The 21,918-nt window shown below is 34.7% G+C and overlaps 1 protein-coding gene across 3 annotated transcripts in view; it reads left to right on the top strand.

Annotated features, from left to right (window-relative positions):
* RPTOR (regulatory associated protein of MTOR complex 1) overlaps positions 1 to 21,918 on the top strand; it is a 569,750-nt gene that overhangs the window by 337,288 nt on the left and 210,544 nt on the right. For all 3 annotated transcript variants that reach the window (XM_056817367.1, XM_056817369.1, XM_056817370.1), the window contains 2 exons: positions 10,328 to 10,403; positions 16,270 to 16,371. In XM_056817367.1, coding sequence (XP_056673345.1) covers positions 10,328 to 10,403; positions 16,270 to 16,371 — 178 coding nt within the window. The remainder of the gene's footprint in view (positions 1 to 10,327; positions 10,404 to 16,269; positions 16,372 to 21,918) is intronic.

Raw genomic sequence — 21,918 nt, 5'->3', positions numbered from 1 at the left:
TGACTCAAAATCAGCTACTCTATCCGCTATAGCACCTAGCTTCTCACCAGTGTTTCCTTGTGTTGTTTCATTTATTTCGCAAATATACCAACCTGGAGTAATAAATGGGTATATTCTAAACCAGATTCTGGCTAAAGGGATGATAGAAATTGTTTTAAATTTATACAAAATGACTAGGTAACATTAAAGTTAAGGAAATACACACTTTTGCCATTTTATGCTAACATCTACTTCTATAAGATTTGTGATCTCATTACCCTTTAAAAAAAAAACAAAGATTTCAATCTTCTGGCAATTAGCTTGTTCATATTTAATATTTTTATTTTATTTTAAAGGACAAAAAACAATAATGGCATGACACATGAATAGGGTCTGGGCCATGATTAAGATCCTACCTCTGGAATATAATGATAATATGATTCTGGACAGAATATTTAACTGCTCACTGCCCCACATGTAAAGAAGGCACCAGGCTGCTGAGTAGAAGAGGTTCTTCACTAGAACTAAAAACATGAAATCACAGGTCCAGGCAGGTGGAGACATCAGGGGAACATGATTAGATTTAATCTGATAAGAAGAATCTATTTTCTTCCCATATCATTTATTCTTCTGATAAAATTTTAAAATGACCTATCTCATGACCTTCCAGGCATGCAAGGGAAAAATTTAGCAGGCATTAGCACCCTTTGCCTTAAGTGACTCCAGTGAAATAGACAGCACTATAGTGTTGTGACTTTTCAAGATAATGACCAAGATAGCATTCTTTTTGAGGAATATAATTTGACATGAGTTTATCTTATGTAGCAAATTACATTAAGATATCACACTTGGGTATTTCCTCTATGTATCAGCTATCCACAAATGTTCTCCTTTACAGTTTATAAGATGCTTCCCTCTTGATCCTTTAGACTTCTCTCTAATTTATATACACCCTTCTCTTCTTCCAGTCTCTGAAATTAACTTTTTCCCCTTTTGGTCAAATTCAAAGAATCTATATAGAGTTTAATTACAATAATTGACTTTGCTACTGCCTCCACCTAGAATAAATATCTCCCTCACCAGTGCTGTAGAACCATTTTGTCTGAAGCCTGGGCATTTATTGAACATAAGAGAACTATTTATTACCTATAGTTTGAAGCAGTTTTGATTATATCCTGATTACCTCTTAATTATAATGGCAGCTCATTGTCCAAAGGAAAGTGAATGCCATTGGGATCAAGAGTGAGAGAAGTGAAATTTACTTCATATTTTGGATTATTTGGAAATAGGGTCTTTTTCTTTTTTGAGCCTTTGTTTCTTGAGTCTTAAAGATCTTTTCCTCTCTTCCCCAGATCTTTTTAATTTCACCTATATTTGGTTGTATTCTAAATTTTGTAAAAATGAAGTTTTATCCCATTTTTCCCTCCACCATATAAACACTTTCCCCTCATAAAATTATCATAGAACCATTCAAGCTCTCAGAAGACTAGTTGGTCAGAAAAAAAATGTTAAAACAAGAAACTAAAATCCAATGTTAATCATTACCCTGTGCAAAGTTAGAGTATGAGAAAAAAACTATATTATCTTTGAAATTTAACACTTTGTGGCCAGTATCCCCATAGGAATAAAAATCTCATGATGAAATAAGCTAATTATATGAATCCAACTTATTTGAATGCAAATTGTTTTAATTCTTGAGCATATCACATGAAATCCAGACCTTAAATTGATTCATTTTAAAGTTTTACTACTTTGGGCCTGAGCCATTTGTATTTAATGATCTTTCAGAAATGGACATAACATTATGTTGTAATAGAGTGCTTATATTCTAATAGGCAAAGAAGAGACAGGTGAACTTTCAGAACCCCACTATCTTCACTATCTTCAAGGGACACAGAGGGAATAAAGAAAGACAGACTCAGGACCTAGGTGTGTCTTTGTTCTGTTTTGTTAACGTTAAGAGAGAAATAAAAAAGGGAGGGAAAAATAAATACTCTGGGAAAAAATGATGATGGAAGAAATTACTATTTCTCATAATTTGGTTAGACTTAGAGGGAGAGTTTATAAGCATGGGATTTGAGGTTATCAGACTGAGCATTTCATGAGCCTTATTAAACCAGGCAAAGAGGAATTGAACATATGCTCAATCAGCCCAATATATCAATCAAATTTGATATAGAACTATAGTAAATTCAGCATAGTACTATTTAAATAAGTGTGGTAGAGTAGAGGGTATTAAGAGAGAATTTAGAGAAGAGGGAGAAATAGTCTCAGGCAAAAGAATCTCTATCTAATGGAGGCTGATAATAAAGGAGCCATTAAATGGAAAGAAAAAAGTTTAAAAACCAGTTACTTGATGAATGTCGGGCAAAATTACTCTAGTTATAGATTGCTAATGTTGATTCTATTATCTATCTTTCTGATGATAGGAAGTGGGAAGAAAAGGAGGAAAAATCACAATTAATAACTGTTAGCGAATATGAATGGGATGAAGTCATTCTTGGAATGAGGGTAGCAAAGTTGATTAGAATATAGTTTCACTCCTTTAGAGTAATACTTCATCTTGTATTTAATATTTTTAGTCTAATTGCATTTTGTTTATTTTGTATGAAACACTCTTAATTGCATTGAGCTCTAATTTTTGACTTAGCTTTACTCCTAATTTCCTTCTTTTGAGCTTTATCTCTTTTTCTCTTGAGAATTTGGTTGTTCAATGTTAATCCCCTTTATCTTGGTCTTTTTCTGGATCTTCCCTCTTTATTGGTACTGCAAAGATGCCTTAACCTCCTTATCTTGGAGTTTAATGAAACATCTGGTGGTTTAGATCCATGATGGAGAACCTATGGCATGTGTGCCAAAGATGGTATGCAGAGACCTCTCTGTGGGCATGCACACCATTGCCTACCAGAGTTAGCTACTAGAAAGGCAGAGGGACTTGGGAAGAGCTGCTCCTGCACCTCCCCACCCCTCTGCCCAACAACCCAATGGAAGTGCTTACTCCCTCCCCTGAGCAGAGTGCTCAGGCCACTCCCTTCCCTTTCTCCCTCCCCTATCTGGATTCGGGGGCAACACTCAGTCTCTTGGGGGTGGGGGCATGGCACATAGTCTCTAAAAGGTTTACCATCAATGGTTTAGGCTATGTTTTCCTTACTCTTTCCCTCAGAACAAGGCTAGCTGTCATTAGGATCATTCTTAACCTGACCAATTCTTCTCTTTTTCTTGTGACTTGGCAGAGCTGGGCTTGCTTGGGGGTAGAGGTTAGGAGAATTGGGAAAAGGCAATCAGTCAATAAACATTTATGGAGCACCCTCTGTATGCCAGGTACTGTGCTAAGCATTGAAGATAAAATCAAAGTTACGAAATTCTCTTTTCTCAAGCAGTTCATGGGCTATTGGGGAAACAACTATACATAATTGTGTGTGTGTGTGTGTGTGTGTGTGTGTGTGTGTGTGTGTGTGTGTGTGTTTGTAAATGTACATGCATACAACTTTACATAATGAATACAACTGTTCTCAATATAGTTACATATAGGATAAACTGAAAATAACAAACAGAAGGAAAACAGTAGAATTAAGTTGGATTCATAAATGTCTTGCTTACTTAAGGGGGAAAGGACATTGGGAAGGTAAAATTGACAGATCTCTCTAAACATATTGGATATAGCGTATGAGAGAGAGTAAGGAGTCAAAAATTACAGCTAGGTTGCAAGTGAGGATAGTGGTTCCCTCTACAATAACAAGGAAGTGGGGAAGAGGAGAATATTCATGAAGAAATATAATGAGTTCATTTTGGTGCATGTTAAGTGTAAGATGTTTATTAGACATCCAGTTTGAGATAGCTGAAAGAGAAATGAAGATGAAAGTCTTGAAGTCAACAGAGACATTGTGGATATGTATGTTTAAAAGTCACTAGAATCAATACAATAATAGAATTAGTGGATGAGATCACTAAATGAAATAGTAGAGAGGAAGAAGAGAAAGAGGTCCAGGATAAAGCCATGGAGGTTATTTACCTGTAAAGAATGTGACCTATATAGAATAGCCAGCAGAGGAGGCTGAGGGGTGGTAGGAGGAGAACCAGGAGAGAGCAGTATATCAAGAAGAGGATGATTAACAGGGTCAAAAGCTGCAGAGGAATCAAAAAGGATAAAAACTGAGAAAAGATCATTCATTTGGCATTTAATAGATAATTGATAACTTTAGAGAGATTGCATTCAATTGAATAATGAAGCTGGCTGCCAGATTTATAGAGTTAACTAGAAAGTAGTAAGAGAGGAATTGCAGGCACATCTATTATAAATGGCTTTCTCATCATAGAAAGGGAGGAGAGAGGGGCAGCTAGGTGGCTCCGTGGATTGAGAACCAGATCCAGAAGACAAGAGGTCCTGGGTTCAAATCTGACCTCAGACACTTCCTAGCTATGTGACCCTGGGCAAGTCACTTAACCCCCATTGCCTAGCTCTTTACACTCTTCTGCCTTGGAACCAATACACAGTATTGATTCTAAGATGGAAGGTAAGGTTTTAAAGAAAAGGAAAGAGGGGAAAGATATGAGGTATTGGAATAGATGGATCAAATAAGGGTTTATTGAAATTGGGGAAGATATATCTACATTTGTTAGCAGTAGGAAAATAGCCAGTAGACAGGGAAAGATTGAATATAGAGAGACATTTGGAGCCATAATACCATGTCTATAAGTGGAGCTTCCTCCAAATTCCTTTATTGATATCATGAAAACATACTTGAGTGCATCTTGATAAGGTAATCTTAAGAAAAATTCACGTTGAGTCATTTTTTCCAACCCAGCCATCATAGGGAGGCAGAGAAATCTGTAGAGTCTGGGGATGGTTTCTGTACTGTGGGCAATACTCCAGCACAAAGAGAGGCTGTGTACAAAGAAAGAGGAAGTTCCAGATCCATAGCACAAAGGACACCTATAGCCCTTGACCTATACTAGGGTACTATGATCAGAACAGGTGCCATCAGACAGTTTTATTCCTCAATACCTAATTCCCAATCATAAAGCTAAGGCAAACTAAGGTGGGCACCTATTCCCACGGGTTGTATTCCAGTATAATGAGTGGTCTCGGACTGAAGTTCAGAAGTATGCAGGAGCAGTATGGTTCAGATCTCAGGAGCAAAGCCGGAACTCAATTCCAGCATCTAACCCAGTCTGAAGTCTGTAGAAGAGGAAATAACCAAGGCAAGAAATCCAGACTAGATGGGAGCCTACAGTTCTATCACTCTGAACCAGAAGATTCCCAGTTGGCTTATAGTGTGGTAGGGCTAATAGCAATCTACCACTGTTAGACCCAAATCCAGGTCAAGAATTTGTTGAGCTTGGACAGAAATCAAGCTTTGTCTTGTATCTGACTACTCTGGGACTCCCTCTGTCAGGTTAGAGTGGATAAGGAGTAGACATTTGGAAGCTCCTCCCTAATCTTCCATTATTTAAGGAGAGCACCTAAAGAACTCTCCTCATCATTTTCTCACCTAAAAATCTCCAGAAGATAAAATCAACTCCAAAACTTTCACTTTCTTAAGTCATTTCCCATTCCAACTGTAAAACTTCATTGTACCCTGAGCCTCCCAACCCCTCCTTTTCAGCTTCTTTTAATGTGTTTTCCCTCCATTTTAGACTGTTAGCTCCTTAAAGGTAGGGACTATCTTAAGTGTCTGGCACTTAGCAGGTACTTAATAAATGTTGATTACCTCTGATTTTGAAAGCTTGCAAATCCTCACTCTGAACTGTCCCTAAGATCCTGCAACACAAGATTCCAAAATGCAGCAAAAAGACAATCCCAAACCTTTCCTCAGAAAGTACACAGAACATTGTACTAATATCAAGTCTAAAATAAAGAAGTAGGCTATTAGAATGAGCAGACAAAAAAAGAATCCCACATAAAGCACTATTATGGCGACAAGGATGATTAAGACGCAAATCCAGAAAAAGATCATGACTCCAATACATCTACAACTAAAATTTCAAAGACAAGCACAGTCTAATCATTACTAATTTAAAAAACTGAAAAGAAATGAAAGCTATCAGATAAAAACAGAATTACTCACTTTGCATAAGAGGTACATAATTTTACTCAAGCAACAAACTCCCTGAAAATTAGAATGGATCAAATGGAGGCCAGTGACTTCATGAGACTTTAAGAAATAGTCAGAAGACAGAAAATGAAATAAATGTAAGGTATCCTGTAAGAAAAAAATAAAATGAAGTAAATGTAAGGTATCTTGTAAGAAAAAATAACTGATCTATAATACAGGTCAAGGACAAAACATTTAAAAATTGGATTACCTGAATGTTATGACCAAAAAAAAAAAGAGAAAGAGAGACCTTAGAATAAAAGAAAACTGTCCAAATCCTTTAGAACCAGGAGCAAAGGGAAAATAGAAAGAAAATACTAGTCCCTTATTAAAGAAATCCCCAAATGGAAATTCTAAAAACATTCTAGCCAAAATCTAGAATTTCTAGGTCAAAGAAAAAATGTTGAAAGCATCCACAAAGTATTCACATACCCACCAAACCACAATCAGGATCACATAAGATTCACCAGTCACCACTGTAAAGAAGTGGAGAGATTGGAACACATTATTTCAGAAGGCAAAATGCCTTGATTTGGTATGGGAGTACAGAGTCTGCTGGACACCCCAAGTCTCTAGAAGAACCCCAAATCAAAAGCGTATATGAGGAATTCCTTAATCCTGGACCTGAGGAGTTTTGGTGGTAAAGAAAATGAATCCTGGTGCAACTAAAGTAACTGCCTAAACAAAGAATTCTCTCTATACATTTCCTTCTATTTTAGGTGCATTGCCCCTACTCTTCTGATAAAGGTTTTACCATGGATGTATGCCTTCTGTTTGCATCTCAAACATCATTAGATTCTCTGACCTTTATGACCAGGGTCTACTCTGTCATTAACAATATGTACTTATGCTTCTATCCCAGACAACAAAGCACTTCACACAAAAATGTTACCTAATCCTCCTTGTTTGTCTCCCTCCCCAACTTCCTTTCTGGGTCATGTAGTCTTTGTTCCTTTAAGGTATAAAAATTCTGGACTCCGCCTCCTCAGGGAGGCTGACTTCACCTTCACCTGCACCTGCCTCCCAACTATTCACTCAATAAATTCCTCTATTTTTCAAGCTTCATCAGAGCCTGATACTTCTTTAAGAGGGTACCCTCTCAAACCAGATTAATATTAAGCTCTCTCACAGAAGACTTACAGCCAAGAATTTACCCAACAAAACTAAATATAATGCTCAAAAAAATGTGATCCTTTAATGAAATAGGCAACTTCTAAGCCTTTCCAAGCTGTGCAGAAACTTTCAGCTTCAAATATAGTAATTAATATTCATATTATTTATATTTCATATGTGTGTATATATGTATCTCATCTCAGTCAGAAAGTAGAGAGAGGTTTATTCTTTTATCTCTTCTTTGGAACTAGGCTTTTTCTTTGTAATTTTGCAATATTTACTTTCAATTATTTTGGGTTCTCTCTTGTTCTTTCTGTTTATGTTGTAGTCACTCATCTTTCTGGCTATGTTTCCTTCATACTGCATCAATTTATTTAAGTCTTTCCCTGGTTCTCTGTATTCATCATACTGAATTATTGTAGGGAGGATATAGCAGGCAAGAGGAGATGAGGACCTGAACCAGAGTGACTGAAGTAGGAGCTGAGTATATGGGCCAGATATAAATGATATTGCAAATATAAAAACATAAGACTGGCAACTGCTTACATGTGTATGGTCAACAAAAAGGAAAGGTCATTACTTCCACACATATTATGTGCCATGCACTCTTGTAATCACTAGATAGTTATAAAAAGAAAGATATGAGATAATTCCTGCTTCAAGGACTTTAGGTTCTAATGGGGAATTATCTCCTTTCACTTATGTCTGGTGTCAATTTTTCAGAATAAGGCAATGTATTAGTGGGACATATAGTAAGGAGGTTGATGACTCAAATCTCATATCAGACATTAGCTTATGATCATGAGCAAAGACAATAAATGTCTCTGAGCCAGTTTTCTGATCTGTAAAATGAGAATAATAATCTTTGTAATAAAAAATCCCGTGTCAGTATTTTTCTGAAGAAAATGTTTTGCCAACTTTAATGCACCTGATAAATATAATTAGTTAGTATAAAAGTATCCATTGTTGTTATGCAAACAATTGCCGCTGGCTCTGTAGATTATTTCAAGAAGGTTTTTAGTTGTAGTCATATCTTTGGAATAAGCATCTAGCCTCTCAGAATAACCACCTTGCACAGGACAGTGATAACTCATCTAGATATTTGTTTGGGTAATAATCAGGTCTGTCACATAATCTTCTTTTGTATGATTTATATCTGAATAACCCAATAAAATAATAGTAGTGAATAAGTATTTATTAAACTCCTGTTATGTGCCATGCTCTGTTCTAAGTGCTAGCTCGGGAAGAAAGATATTAGACAGTTTCTGTCTCCAGGAGCTTCCAATCTAATGAAGAATTAACTTTTTTCATATAAATCTGATGTTAAGATATTTTTATGTGAAGAAATTAGCTTCTTCACTGTCAGTCTATTGTATTCTTAAAGTTCTGATGGGGCTGGCAGACTAGGGCGTGAAATGAGTAAAATTATAGGATCATCCAGGAATTGCTTTAGGAAAAATATATTCAAACCCCCACCCCTACCTCCCAAACCTCTACCAATTTTATAGATGAGCAAAGGGAGACCTAAAGAAGTTAAATAACTTTTTGAAGGTCATAAAGATAGTAAGTTAAAATGCCAAAAGCGCAGGCATCCAAAAGGACGCCGGTTTGACAGCCCCAGAAGTTCATTTTGACCTATCAGTTGAAAGTTTGAGTGAGAAGTTTCTCTAAATTACCTAGGCAGCAAACAACTCAGTTTTGGGAATAGATGTTAAGCAGCCAGACACTAGACGTCTGTTCTCAACCTGGTTGCCATCTACGATGTGACAGCTGAAAATGTCACGCCCTGATTCATCCAAATTCTTCCACTTTATTAGTTATTTTCTCCCATAAATTAGACACCTAGTAAATTAACTCCTCCAGGCCACTTACAAACTACTGCTTCTTTTTACTAAATGTCACCTATTTACCTGTGCTTGCCAAAGTAACATAAGCAAGGACATAACTAAAAACTCAGAGAATCTCATTCACTATATCCCAAGAGTTATTTAATAATTAATGTTTTTGGAACTATTGAAATCATCATGTGAAGCATTTTTATGTCTGAGCCACAATATTATTTAGTGAGTTAAATTGAAACGCTAATCTCAAGTCAGATTAAGAGATGTGATAATCATGGTTACTGGCTGGATGGATAGATGGTACTTTATGCCTTATTCAGGATACCAGTGTTTTTAGTGAAAACTAACTCTTTTTAGAATGTACTCAACATTTAGGGAGTATATGTGTATTTAAGAATTTGTAATGTTACAAAAAGTTGAGTCATGCCCTGGTACTGGTCAGTAATAAAGACATAATGAGAAACTAAATCACAAAATTAGTCAAGTTCATTTAAAAAGAAGCTAATATCATTAAAACAAAAATAAGCAATGCTTCATTTTCTATTTAGGAAGCAAAAGTTGCAGTTAAAGCTACCTGATTAGTTGGTAAGTGCTGCCTACACCTACCTGTTACTACTTGGTGCTTACTCTGGCACACAGTTAAGTTGTCACATCACCCTTATGCCACCTGGAGCTTGATCCTTCTATCTTTGGGCCCCTTTTAAAGCAATGAAATCCTTATGTAGGAATCATTTTGCTCTGATTTTCTCTAGGGATAAGAATGATTCTGTCTTCTTTTCAGGGTTGGAAGTAAATGGTCCAGGTGCCTGCAGCAACCATTTATCATTTTTTTTTTAATTCAGACTATTTCCAAATCCACCCCAGATTATCACACAAATTCATTTTGAGCAAACTAGAGTCACTTGTTTAATATTACATCCTATTTGACCAAGGGTCTAAATAGACTGTTTCCATTGACCTATTTCCATTAGAAACCAGTAAGATTACCCTCTGATATTAGTCAGTCTATCTTTTTACTACAAAAAAAACAACTACCCGAAACTGACAATGGTGAACAAATCTTTAGGCCTTTCACTATTCAAAAAGCTCTCTTTGTCATCACGTTCCTAAATATTGTGACATAGTTTTGTTTTGTTTTCTCCCATACCTTTGCCTCTTCTTAAATCATAAAATATTCAAGGAAAGAGAACATTTGTTCTAGATTATATCAAAGCACCTTTCATTTTGTGGTGAGTTTTTCCTATTATCTAAAGGAAATAAATAACCTTCTTTGTGTTTCTCTCTCTGTTCTTTTCTCAGGCAAGCTTGGGACCTAGCAGTTGATATTTGCCTCTCCCAATTGCCAACCATTATAGAGGAAGGAACTGCATTTAGGGTAAGTCCTTATAAATATTTAAAAATCCTCCCCATTCCCCCATTCCATTCATTGTTTGGATGGGAGCATGTCTTTTTCTAACTGCACTATGTAAAAAATTTCACTGCTTTGTGAAGAAACTGCACATACATTGGTTGTTCACCTTTTTCTTATAGATCTCAGATGCAATTCTAGATATCTTTGCTTTTTTAGACATCATCAGTGGCTTAATAACACCTTATTTTATTTTCTTTCTTTTTTAATTGGTATCTTTTTTGCATTTGTTTATGGTTTTTCAATAAGTTTTAATAGAAGTTTTCTATTTTTTATATCATTATAGTTATCCTAAGTATACTTGCTGCACCTTAGAGAGCCATCCAATATAATAGATAGTATTATTTAAAGAGAAAAAGATTTAGGAAAAGAAAAGAAGATTTCAAAATTAGCTCAGCTGATTAGTACTTTGAAAAAAAATTCAAAAACATATGCAATGTGTAATACCTATAGTTCTCTCACCTTCATGGAGAACTACATTGGATGTGTACTCTTCATTTGAGTCCAACTTGATCTTTGTAATTTTATTAATGTGAGTGTGTTTGGGGAGAGGGGAAGAAGTTGTTTGGGGTTAGTCTTTCCATGTACATTGTTGTCATTATTGTGCATATTCTTTTCTTGGCCCTGCTTACTTCACTTCATATCAGTTCCTCTGGATCTTTCCATACTTATCTGAAGAACTCACATACATCATTTATTACAATGATTTTCCTTTACAATCAAGTACTTCAGTTTCTTTAGCCATTCCCCAATCAATGAACAGCCACTTTGTTTCTTCTTTGTCATCACAAAAAATGTATACAAAAGCTTTTTTCTTATTTATGACTTCCATGGATTATCAACCCAGAAATGGTTCAACGGTTATGGACATCTTGGTTATTACTTTATTTCCATAATTTCAAGTTGCTTTCCAAAATGATATTGCCATTTCAAAGGTCTACCAACAATGTATCATAAATGCCTCTTATTCCACAACCCTTCTAGCATTGACTGGGTTTTTTTTATTATGATTCAAATTTCTCTGATTATTAGTGAACTGGGCCATTCTTTCATGTAGTTGTGGATGTGTGAACACTTTGCAGTTCTTCTTTTTGAGAATTATTTTTCATATACTGTTTCCACTTAATCTACTGGAGAATGATGTGTGCATGTGTGTGTGTTTGTATATATCTGAATTTTATATATAAAACTCTTATCAGGGATTTAATTTAAAGATATTTTTTTCTCATTCAACTATTTTTTTTATCCCAGGTGCATTATTTTTGTGCAGAAGCTTTTCAGTTTAATATAATCAACATTATTTGATTACAAAGTCATCATTACATATTATTATCTGCATTGTTACATATTATTACATATATTATTACAAAGTGATTCCAGTGATTACATTTTACATTTTGTGATTGCCTCTATCATTAAATAGATGTGAGAGGATTAAAATCATTTTCCTGTTTCCAGAAATTAATCAATTCATTTATCAGGCTAAACCAAAGTTATGTTGTATAGAAATTTTGAATTACATTGAATGTTGATATTTAGCAAATGGATTTAGAAAATAGGGAAGACTATTTCTGTACCACCAAGGTAGATGAGTGAATTGCTTTTCTGGGTATTATTAATAATAGCTTATATTTAATGCCCTGAAGTTTTCAAAACATTTTTATAATGTCTCACTTCATCCTCGCAACAACCCTGTCAGGGAAATAACGTATTGGTAGAGGATATAATACAATGTCCATTTTAAAAATGAAGAAACCAAAATTTTCCTAGATTCTGTCTTTTGTAAAGACACATTACTTAGTAAAATAGACCTTCTTACTCCAAGTCTAGGGCTCTTTTTAAAATATTTTTTTAACTTTAATAACAAATTTCCACATGAGTTTTCCAAAGTTGTATGATCCAAATTGCCTCCCTCTCTTCTTCCTTCTCCTCTCCTAGAGCTGGCAAGCAATTCAATCTGGGCAATACATGTATTAACACACACAAAAAAAGCATATTATTCATTTTTGTAAGTGAATAACCTTATAAAACCAAAAGCCTAAAACATATACCCAAATAAACAAGTGATAAATCATATACTTCCATTTGCATTCTTACTCCAACAGTGCTTTCTCTGGAGGTAGATAACTTTCTTTTTCATAAGTCCATTAGAATTGTTCTGGATCACTTTATTGCTATTAAAAGCAAAGCTGTCACATTTAATCATTCCACAATATTGCTGTTATTGTGTATGATCTTTTCCTGGTTCTGCTTATTTCGCTCTACATCAGTCCATGTAGGTCTTTTCAGTTCTTTCTGAAATCCTATTCATCATTCTTTATAGCACAGTAGTATTCCATCGCAATCATGTACCACAATTTGATAACCATTCCCTAATTAAGGGACATCTTTTTAGTTTCCAATTCTTTGCCACCACAAAGAGAGCAGCTATAAATATTTTTGTACAGATAGATCCTTTCTCATTTTTTTAAATCTTTTTGAGATATGGACCAAGTAGTGGTATTACTGGATCAAAGGGTAGGCGTTCTTTTATAGCCCTTTGGGCATAATTCCAAATTGCTCTCCAGAATGGTTGAATCAGTTCACAACTCTCATCAGCAATGTGTCCCAATTTTGCCAGATCCCCTCCAACATTTATCACTTTCCTTTTCTGTCATATTGGCCAATCTGATAGGTATGAGGTGGTACTTCATTATTGTTTTAATTCACATTTCTTTAGTCAAAGTGATTTAGAACATTTTTATTGAAAATATTGATTAGTGAAAGCTTTGATTTCTTCATCTAAAAACTGCCTATTCATATCCTTTGACCATTTATCAATTGGGGAATGACTTGGATTCTTATAAATTTGACTTAGTTCTTTATATAATGGAGAAATGAGACCTTTATTAGGGAAATTTGTTCTAAAAATTCTCAAATTATTCATTTTACATCTTATAATGTTCACTATCTCTTGTTTGGTCATGAATTTTTCCCTTCTCCATAGATCTGAGAGGTAAACTATTCTATCCTCTAATTTACTTTTAATATCACTCGTTATGTTTAAATCATATACCCATTTTGACCTTCTCCTGGTGTGGTGTGTGAGATACTAATCTAAACCTAATTTTTGTAGTAATGTTTTCTAATTTCCCCAACAGTTGTCAAATAGCGGGCTCTTATCCCAAAAGCTGGGATCTTTGGGTTTATCAAACATTAGGGCGCTGAAGTCACTTACCTTTAATCTATTACATTGATCCAGCCTTCTACTTTGTAGCCAATACCAGATTGTTTTGATGATTACTGCTTTATAGTATAGTTTACGATATCATACCACTAGGCCATCATCCTTCACATTTTTTCATTAGTTCCCTGATATTCTTAACAAGTCTATCACTCTTGGCTCTACACTACACTACCACATACTGAAAAATGGATTCGAATCTATATGTCAAGAATCTCAAACAATTTTTTTAAATCTATATATAAATTCTCATCATTTACTTTTGCTTCTTAATCACCTTCATTTCTTAAAATAATGCATTACACATCATTTGTAAGGTACCCATACTTATCAAACCTGACAAACTTCTGTGAAGAAAGATGTAATCTAATCTGATGTTTTTAGTTCAGAACTGGCAACTGAGAATGATTATGAAGTAGTCAAAATCTATAGATGCTTTCTCTTGTAACAGTGATGAAAAACACCTGTTTTAGTTGTTTAACCTAAGGAGTGTTTTTTGAGAACTTGATCTCAATTCTCTCTTTCCCCATCCCCTTACCATACTCATACAATTTACAAGAACAGTTGGGAACAAGAATTCTTAAATACTATTAAGCATATTTTTAACACCCTAAATCCAAAATACACCCATTCTTCTGTGTAATCCAATTGTGTTTGCTGTGTTACTGAAAAACAGGAAACTGGCCCTTTCATGCAATGGCAATGTATCCAAAGAAGATACTGGGCCATCCTGGAACATCTGCTTTGAGCATTGTCTTAAGAGATAAAGCAGACCTCTGTCACTTTAAGTCTAGAGCTTGTCTCATCACGAAAGATGCTTCTCCTTACCACCTCAAGCTTCTCTTGAGCCTTTGAAACATGACAAACTCTCAGTCACACAGAACTAGAAAAGCCTTTTCTTCCTTTACAATTTTTAGTTCACTTGTTGAAGACATCTCACTTTAAAAAAAAAAATTCATATACAGGACCCAGCAGAGATTACTAGCAAAGGAACAGCATGTAAAAATCCATTGACCAAGACTGATTTTAAATGAAGGGAGAAAGAAAGATTTAATTATGTAATATGCCTGATTTAAAGTCAGTCTGCTAGTTTTCTTTTAACCTATAGAAACTGTTCCAGGGAATAGCCGCTTTCCTAATTTCTTTTAAAAAACCAATTTATGAGTAGTTACACTAAGTATGAAAAACTGCTGTTAAGCATTTATCTTCCCATAATCACAAATTACCTTTCAAGTATGATTAACTGTATTTTGGCTAACTTCCCATCAATATTAATCCTTACATTTTTTAAATACCAACATCTTTTTTTCATTTTTCATCTTTCATTTTTTTTGTTTTTTTCTCATCTTTTACATCACCTTCATTTTCAAATGGATCCCTCTTCTCCTAACCAGAGAGCCATCTCTCACAACAAAGAAATTGAAAAAGAAGCAGTTTACAAAACTAACCAACACATCGCCTGAATCTGACAATATATGCACTGTTCCACACCCACCTTTGCAAAGAAGTGAAGGAGGTATATTTTGTTGTTGTTTCTCTGGCTCCAAGCTGGGTAATTAGAATCACATTTTTTCTTGTTATTTCCATTAACATTATTGAAAGCATTTTGTATATTATTTTCAACATTTTATTTACTTTACTCAGTACCAATTTGTATAAGTCTTTCCTATCTTCTCTGAATTCATCATATTCATTCTTTCTTAGAGCATTGTGCAACCCCATTACATTAATATGCCACAATTTTCTTAGTCATTACAATTTACTTATCTTCAATCACCAGGCATCTCTTTTTTTCAGCTCTTTGAAACTACCAATAAATTGCCATTATGACTATTTTGGTATACATAGGAACTTTCTTTCCTAACAAGGCTGTTTTCTATTCAAGAGTCATGCTGTTCTGACCCTCAAGTTATTCTTTTAAAAATATGAAATAGAACCCTCAATGCTCATTTTGCTGTAGTAGATCTCTTGGGACCATGACTTCCTAAGATTATGAGTCAGACACTCACACATTGCCCTTACTCGTGGGATTTTAAGAACTACAAATAGAAACCATTATCATTAACTATTTTTGGTTTATATTTTTTTAATAATAGGTAAGATAATTTTAACTGTCTTTTTCAAATATATAGTCCTGAAATGATCTACCATTTATTTTTCTAGGAAAGTACTTTAGTAAAAGAAAAAAGGTCCATTTTTCATTCATGCACTTTGTCTCAGGAAAAATAGAACTGTGTATAAGAAAAACTGGATATATAAGAAAGAAATCAGTTGTTACTTGGTCTACATGAAGAAAATATATTTAAAAAGTAGCCCAGTCTTCTTCCCTTATAACCTAGGATTATATTCTCCTAAGCCCCAACCTTTGTATTCTCTGTATTAATTTTTCTCCTAAGTGATTTAATACAAGCAGTCTGAATAATCTTTCCATCCTCTATGGGAGGAAAATAATTTAAAAGTACATTTATAGAAAGATTCATTACCCGTATTTCACTCTTCTGGTAAAAACTCACTATCTCATTTGTATATGAGGTACACGTAGAAGTCTTTATTTGTGTTATACATGGAAAAGAAGAGCAAATTCACTACTGCTTCTGTTTTATCCCACAGCACAGCCCATTCTTTGCTGAGCAATTGACAGCATTCCAGGTGTGGCTCACAATGGGTGTTGAGAACAGGAATCCACCAGAACAACTTCCCATAGTCTTGCAGGTAAGTTTCCTTGGTTTACACAGTTTGACTGGTCAGATCCCAGAGGAAATAAAGGAGGGAAGATAAGAGAAACTCACAGCCCTAAGCTGTATGGTCTAGTTTTTGTAAAGTAGTATGGAGTATGTGAAATACATGGCTGCTAATTGCTATACTCTGGGCCAGATGGTATTTGGGTAAATTAATTATATTAATTCCTTCAAGAGTAATTAGAACTACTTGTTTGTATATTCCTGGAGGGCTTTCTTGATAAAAGCATAGAATGTCACCCTACCCCCATTTAAATACTAATTCTGGTTGCCCATTAGCCTGTGCTAAAGCATCAAATTCTATCCACCCTTAACTCCCACCCCATCCCATCCACAGTCCTCTTCACAATGAACATTGACTTGAAATTGTGCTGAAGTTGGGGCAGCTGGGATTGAGAGCCAGGCCTGGAGACAGAAGGTCATAGTTTCAAATCTGGTCTCAGACACTTCCCAGCTTTGTGACCCTGGGCAAGTCACTTGACCCCCATTGCCTAGCCCTTAACACTCTTCTACCTTGGAGCCAATACACAGTATTTACTCCAAGACAGAAGGTAAGGGTTTTAATTTTAAAAAAAAAGAAAAGAAAAGAAAAAGAAAGTGTGTTGAAACAAATAAATATCTTTTAATATAGCCAATTGCTGTATTACCTCCTCCTTAGTTTTTGTACTATAAACAACTCTGAATGATATGTAAGAGGTAAATAAGAGGGAAACAATGCCTTTTGACTTATTATTAGCATAGAAACATATACTTCCACTAGAAATCTGGCCAGGCATGTCATAGTGGTTACAAAGAATATCCTTCCTATCTTATGTGTTTTCCCAAAACACACTTGCACCCAGTCATTTACTTTAGGACACAACTTTTTTTAATCCTCTCTTCCTTCCTTGTTTTCTTCCTTCCTTCCCTCCTTTATTTTATTTTGTCTTTTTTTCCTTCTATTCAGTAAGTTTATTCTTGGGTCTCCATCTCCATCTGTTTTTAGGTTAGATGCCTGAGAGAAAAATGTGTTTATTGTGCTAAAAAGTTTTCCAGAGTAAGATCAGTGTCTTTCTATAAGTACAATGATTTGGTTCTTTTGCCTATTGTGAAACAGGAACTGGCTTATTATCCTCTACCTTTCCAAAGACATTTGTTTCACTTCATTCTTTTCTTTTCCCACTTCGTTCTTAATAGATAGAATTATATTTTCTCTAATAAATGCTACTAACTGCATTGTGAAGGGCAGACCATCAGACTTTACTAGATCAAAGATTGACTTCTCAATGACTTTACATCTTAGTGGACTTTCAAAAAATAGATGAACAGTTTATCTCTGCCCTTACAATGAAAGTTGGCAGGTATTCTCTCTGGAATTCAGTCTATGTTGTATCATAATATTAGCTGCCAACTGAGGGTTTTTTTCATAATTAACTTTGCAACAGAGCTAAAATTTCCTCTGTATGGGAATCTTCCATGATAAGACAAGAGAAGAAAGGGTCAATGTAGATATACTGCACAAATATAAGCATTAAATAGAACCATTCATTGATTAGGCATGCATTATGTAAATATGTGTATATGTATATTTTTCTGATGTGCTAGTTGATACAGTAAGAGAGGGAAAATTACTCAAGTCCTACATTCAAGGAGTTAAAAGTCTATTCATTTAAGCTTATTAAAAGGTAGACTATGATACTGGTGAGACAGAGACAGAGTGAGAAAAACACAGAGAGAGAATACAAAACAAATGACAAGGAAAATTTGAGAGAGGTCATTTGTTGCTGTTCAAAATAGTTAAGTTTCTTATTGAAACATAAGAAAAGGATTTCAGGAGGTAAGATTGAGATGAGAATATTTGGCAAGAAGAGTTGTAATGGTTGTAAAGAAATCATTTTAGGCATTATGAATGACTGGCATGAATTTGTGACAGAGAGGACAGAATAGAACAGATAGTTTGGCAACGATATTAATTGTATGAAGGGTAGGAATGTGAAATGAAGTAGAATGGATGATTAGAGCTAGACATTGGAGATTGTAAATACTTTCCTGATCGTTCTAAATAAAAGATAGCACAATTATGTGTATCATTACAAAGTCTTTGAGAGTAGGGGCTTCATACTTAGTATTTGTATTCCTCAAGCCTAGCCCAATGCTGGTGAAGTATTGGCATGCATGCCAGGCCAGCACAGGGGGAACTGCTCTGTTCCTTCTCTTCCTGGTGCCCTAGGACATTTTTTGCATGTTCCACCCCTCTATCAGCCACCCAAAGTGAGCACTTCCTCCCTCCACTCTCTGGGGAGTGCATTAGCAGGAGGCTCACAGGCAACTTCAAGTTGCAGTTTGGGCATGTGAACTTGAAAGCACTCACCAACACTGGTCTAGCCCTTTCCTGGGCATGTAGTTAATGTTAGTTATTTGAATAAACTGTAAAGAAAGCAAAAAGAGAGGATCAAAAAAGGGTGATAAATTATCCAATATCTCTTGAATCACTAGTTACAATGTTCCATTCCAAGAAGCTATGTCTTTCTATCCAGAAAAGCAGCATGATGATCTTCCAGGTATTCCTGCTACTGTGGTATAGTAAACCTTAACTTTTATGTCACAAAGGCAAGATGCCAAACATGTTAAACTTGGTTCTTCTGTGGACCAAATCCTTTTGTAAGTCATTTTTATTGACTTTTTTTTAAGTGTTCCATTTAAAATTCACATCCCTCAGGGAAGAAGACCTAACTGAGCCAATATCCTGATGCCCAAATAAGGAAAAACACCTCTATAAAATAAAAGAAATCAATTTTTTGGTTTGTTTGTTTTCAATGTAATCCTATAAAACTAGCATAAACAGAAGATTCTTAATTTTTGCTAAGGGCTTTCCTTCTAGTTCTTTGCCCAGTACAGATGTATGGTATTAATGTATATTCGAATTCTACAAGAGAAGATGCGCAGAAGTACTTTTTTCATTTGTTGCTACCCTATGAAATTTTGGCTGCTCTCATTGACCTGTTTTTTTTCCTATAATACATTATCTTGAAAATTATTATTAATGACAAAGTCTAGACCCCACTATATAAGTTATCCATCTATAGCTGGCAGTTCTTTAAATATTACACAGGATAAAGTGAACTTTTAATTAAGAGACTTGTTCATTTTTAAGTCTGCTTTTCATATGGTGGACAAAATTTCTTACCCCCAAAGAAAAAGGCAAAATCATCTGACTGCTGGGTCAATCAACAACTTTAAAACATATCGTTGTGCAGTTACTTCACTGCCCCTCATATAAAAATTACCATATCACCCCATAGGCCTATAATGTCTTTAGAAACAGTTTGTGGTTTTTTCCCCTTCTACCTGCTGACTAGGATTCTTGTGGGCCATTTGGTACAATATATATTTATTCAAGAATCCTTGTGTGAAATATGAAATCAGCTGCAAATGGACATCTAGGTGCTACTTTAAAACCTCTAGTGAGGGGGAAGTGCCTCTAAAAGTAACCTTTCTGCCCTCCCCCATTCTCTTCCACTTTTGGATAGTTCTGATTTGGAGGAATTTATTCCTACTATCAATCCTAAGTCTGTCTCTTTCTAGCTTCTATTTATTGTTTGTTTATCAAACAAAATACTTCTAGTCCATCGATAGAACAGATTGTCAAATACTTGAAGTATCTCATGTATTTTTCTCTTCTAATCTAAGCAACTCCAATTCTCTATCTCTTCTATTATGTTAGACTCCAGACTCTTCCTCTTTGACCTGTGGACACAATCAAATATATGTATCCATCTTAAAATATGGCTTCTAGAACTAACTAGAACACTCTAGTTACAGCCTTGGCATAGTATAATAGAAGCGTCACCTCCCTCATTATGGACTTTTTCCTCCCAGTGTAACCAAAGAGTGATAAAATCCCTCCCTTTTCCCTCAGGAGAATTTAAGTTCTTTGGGAAAGAGTTAATCTCCCTTTTAAATTTGTATTCCTATTGGCTATTATTACAGAGTTCCTACTTAATTTATTATTGTTGATTGATTAGCTTTAATGACTACTATATCATATAATTGACTTATTTTGAGCTTATATTTCATTAAATCCCACAATTCCTTTTTCACAGCCTTTTCATTATCTAGTATCTTGCCTTTTATTTTTTGAACCCAAATAAAGGGCAAATTTGCATTTATTTTTCTTAAAAATCATTTTGATTTTCATATTTGTATATACGTCAATTGTTGTTTCTGGAGGTTTATTGTGTAAGTCATAGATCTGCAGAGTTGTATTTAACTTTAGAATGAAACACAAATTGCTTCCCATTTTACTGTCCCAGTTTGTTTTGGGTGTAATATTTGTGGAAGATTAATAGGAATGAGGAAGATAAGAAATTCTCTCTATTTTTCTCTGATAAAGGAAAGAAATTTTTCTTCTGTGATAACTACTTAATACTCTAAAACTCTACCTTAATTCAAAATCTTTAGTTGATAAAATAAATATAAGCATTTTATGAAGTGACTCTGGTGTGTTTGCATCATTTTATCTTCTTTTAGAATTTTGGGATACCAACGAAGCTAAGTAACTAATATAAATTTAAAGTAAGAATAGTGTTATTATCTTCTACTTTTCTCTGATAGGGTATTCTAGTTCTCCTCTCCAATGTCATCAATCCAGTCTAATATTCCTTAATGAACCACTGCCAAAGACAAGTATGGCTTTATTTGGATCCTCATACAGACTTATATCTGTTCTTTACTTTAGATTGCCAGAGGAGAAAATTATTGAAATAACTCATCAGAGAACTAGTATTAATTTTTTTAAAATTCTACACCAGCCGAGATCAACTAAATCAGCAATACAAGGCAGAAACAACAAATGATACTGAGTTGCAATATGAAATCTAAAACTCCTAGAGACTGTTCAAGTGTAGATCAACTGAGAGAGTTCTAGCTGTATATTTAGGCCATATGTTAAATGGAACCTTGAGATTACCTAGTTTATCCCCTTATTTTCCAGATAAGAAAACTAAGCCCAGGGACTCTTTAAGAAAATTGCCCTCTTTCACACAGGTTTTTAGTATCAAAACAGTATTAGAACTCGTATCCACTGTCACTAAACTGAATACTCTTTCCATTACTCCAAACTTTCTTCTATTGTTCATTAAATGAACACAAAGAAAACTTTCCAGTAGGAAACTTGATTTAATAAAGTACTGTTTTTGTTTTTAATTTTTCTGTCAATTAGCCCCTTTATATTTTAAAGTGAGATTGAAGACCTCCTCTTTTGGATATTTTATATCACTTAATTCTAATAGATCACTTTTATAAAGTACTGTTAGCTTTGCAAAGCCTTTTATCTGCTTTATCTCATTTGATCCTCACAATAACCCTGTGAAGGAATTGTGTTATCCCTAAATTACCTATGAGGAAACATAATGTCAGTCAGTTGTGGCATCCTACCTTATCATTCCATGTAGCCTTTCTAACCTTACTCTTCACCACTGAAAACAAAGCTTTCATAATGAGGTTTATTGGGCTTATTTCTTCTGTTTCCAAGTACATTTAC

Source organism: Monodelphis domestica, chromosome 2, assembly GCF_027887165.1.
Source record: "Monodelphis domestica isolate mMonDom1 chromosome 2, mMonDom1.pri, whole genome shotgun sequence".
Lineage (NCBI taxonomy): Eukaryota > Metazoa > Chordata > Mammalia > Didelphimorphia > Didelphidae > Monodelphis > Monodelphis domestica.
The sequence above is the reverse complement of the archived record's forward strand: the minus strand, read 5'-3'. Positions and strand labels throughout refer to the sequence as shown.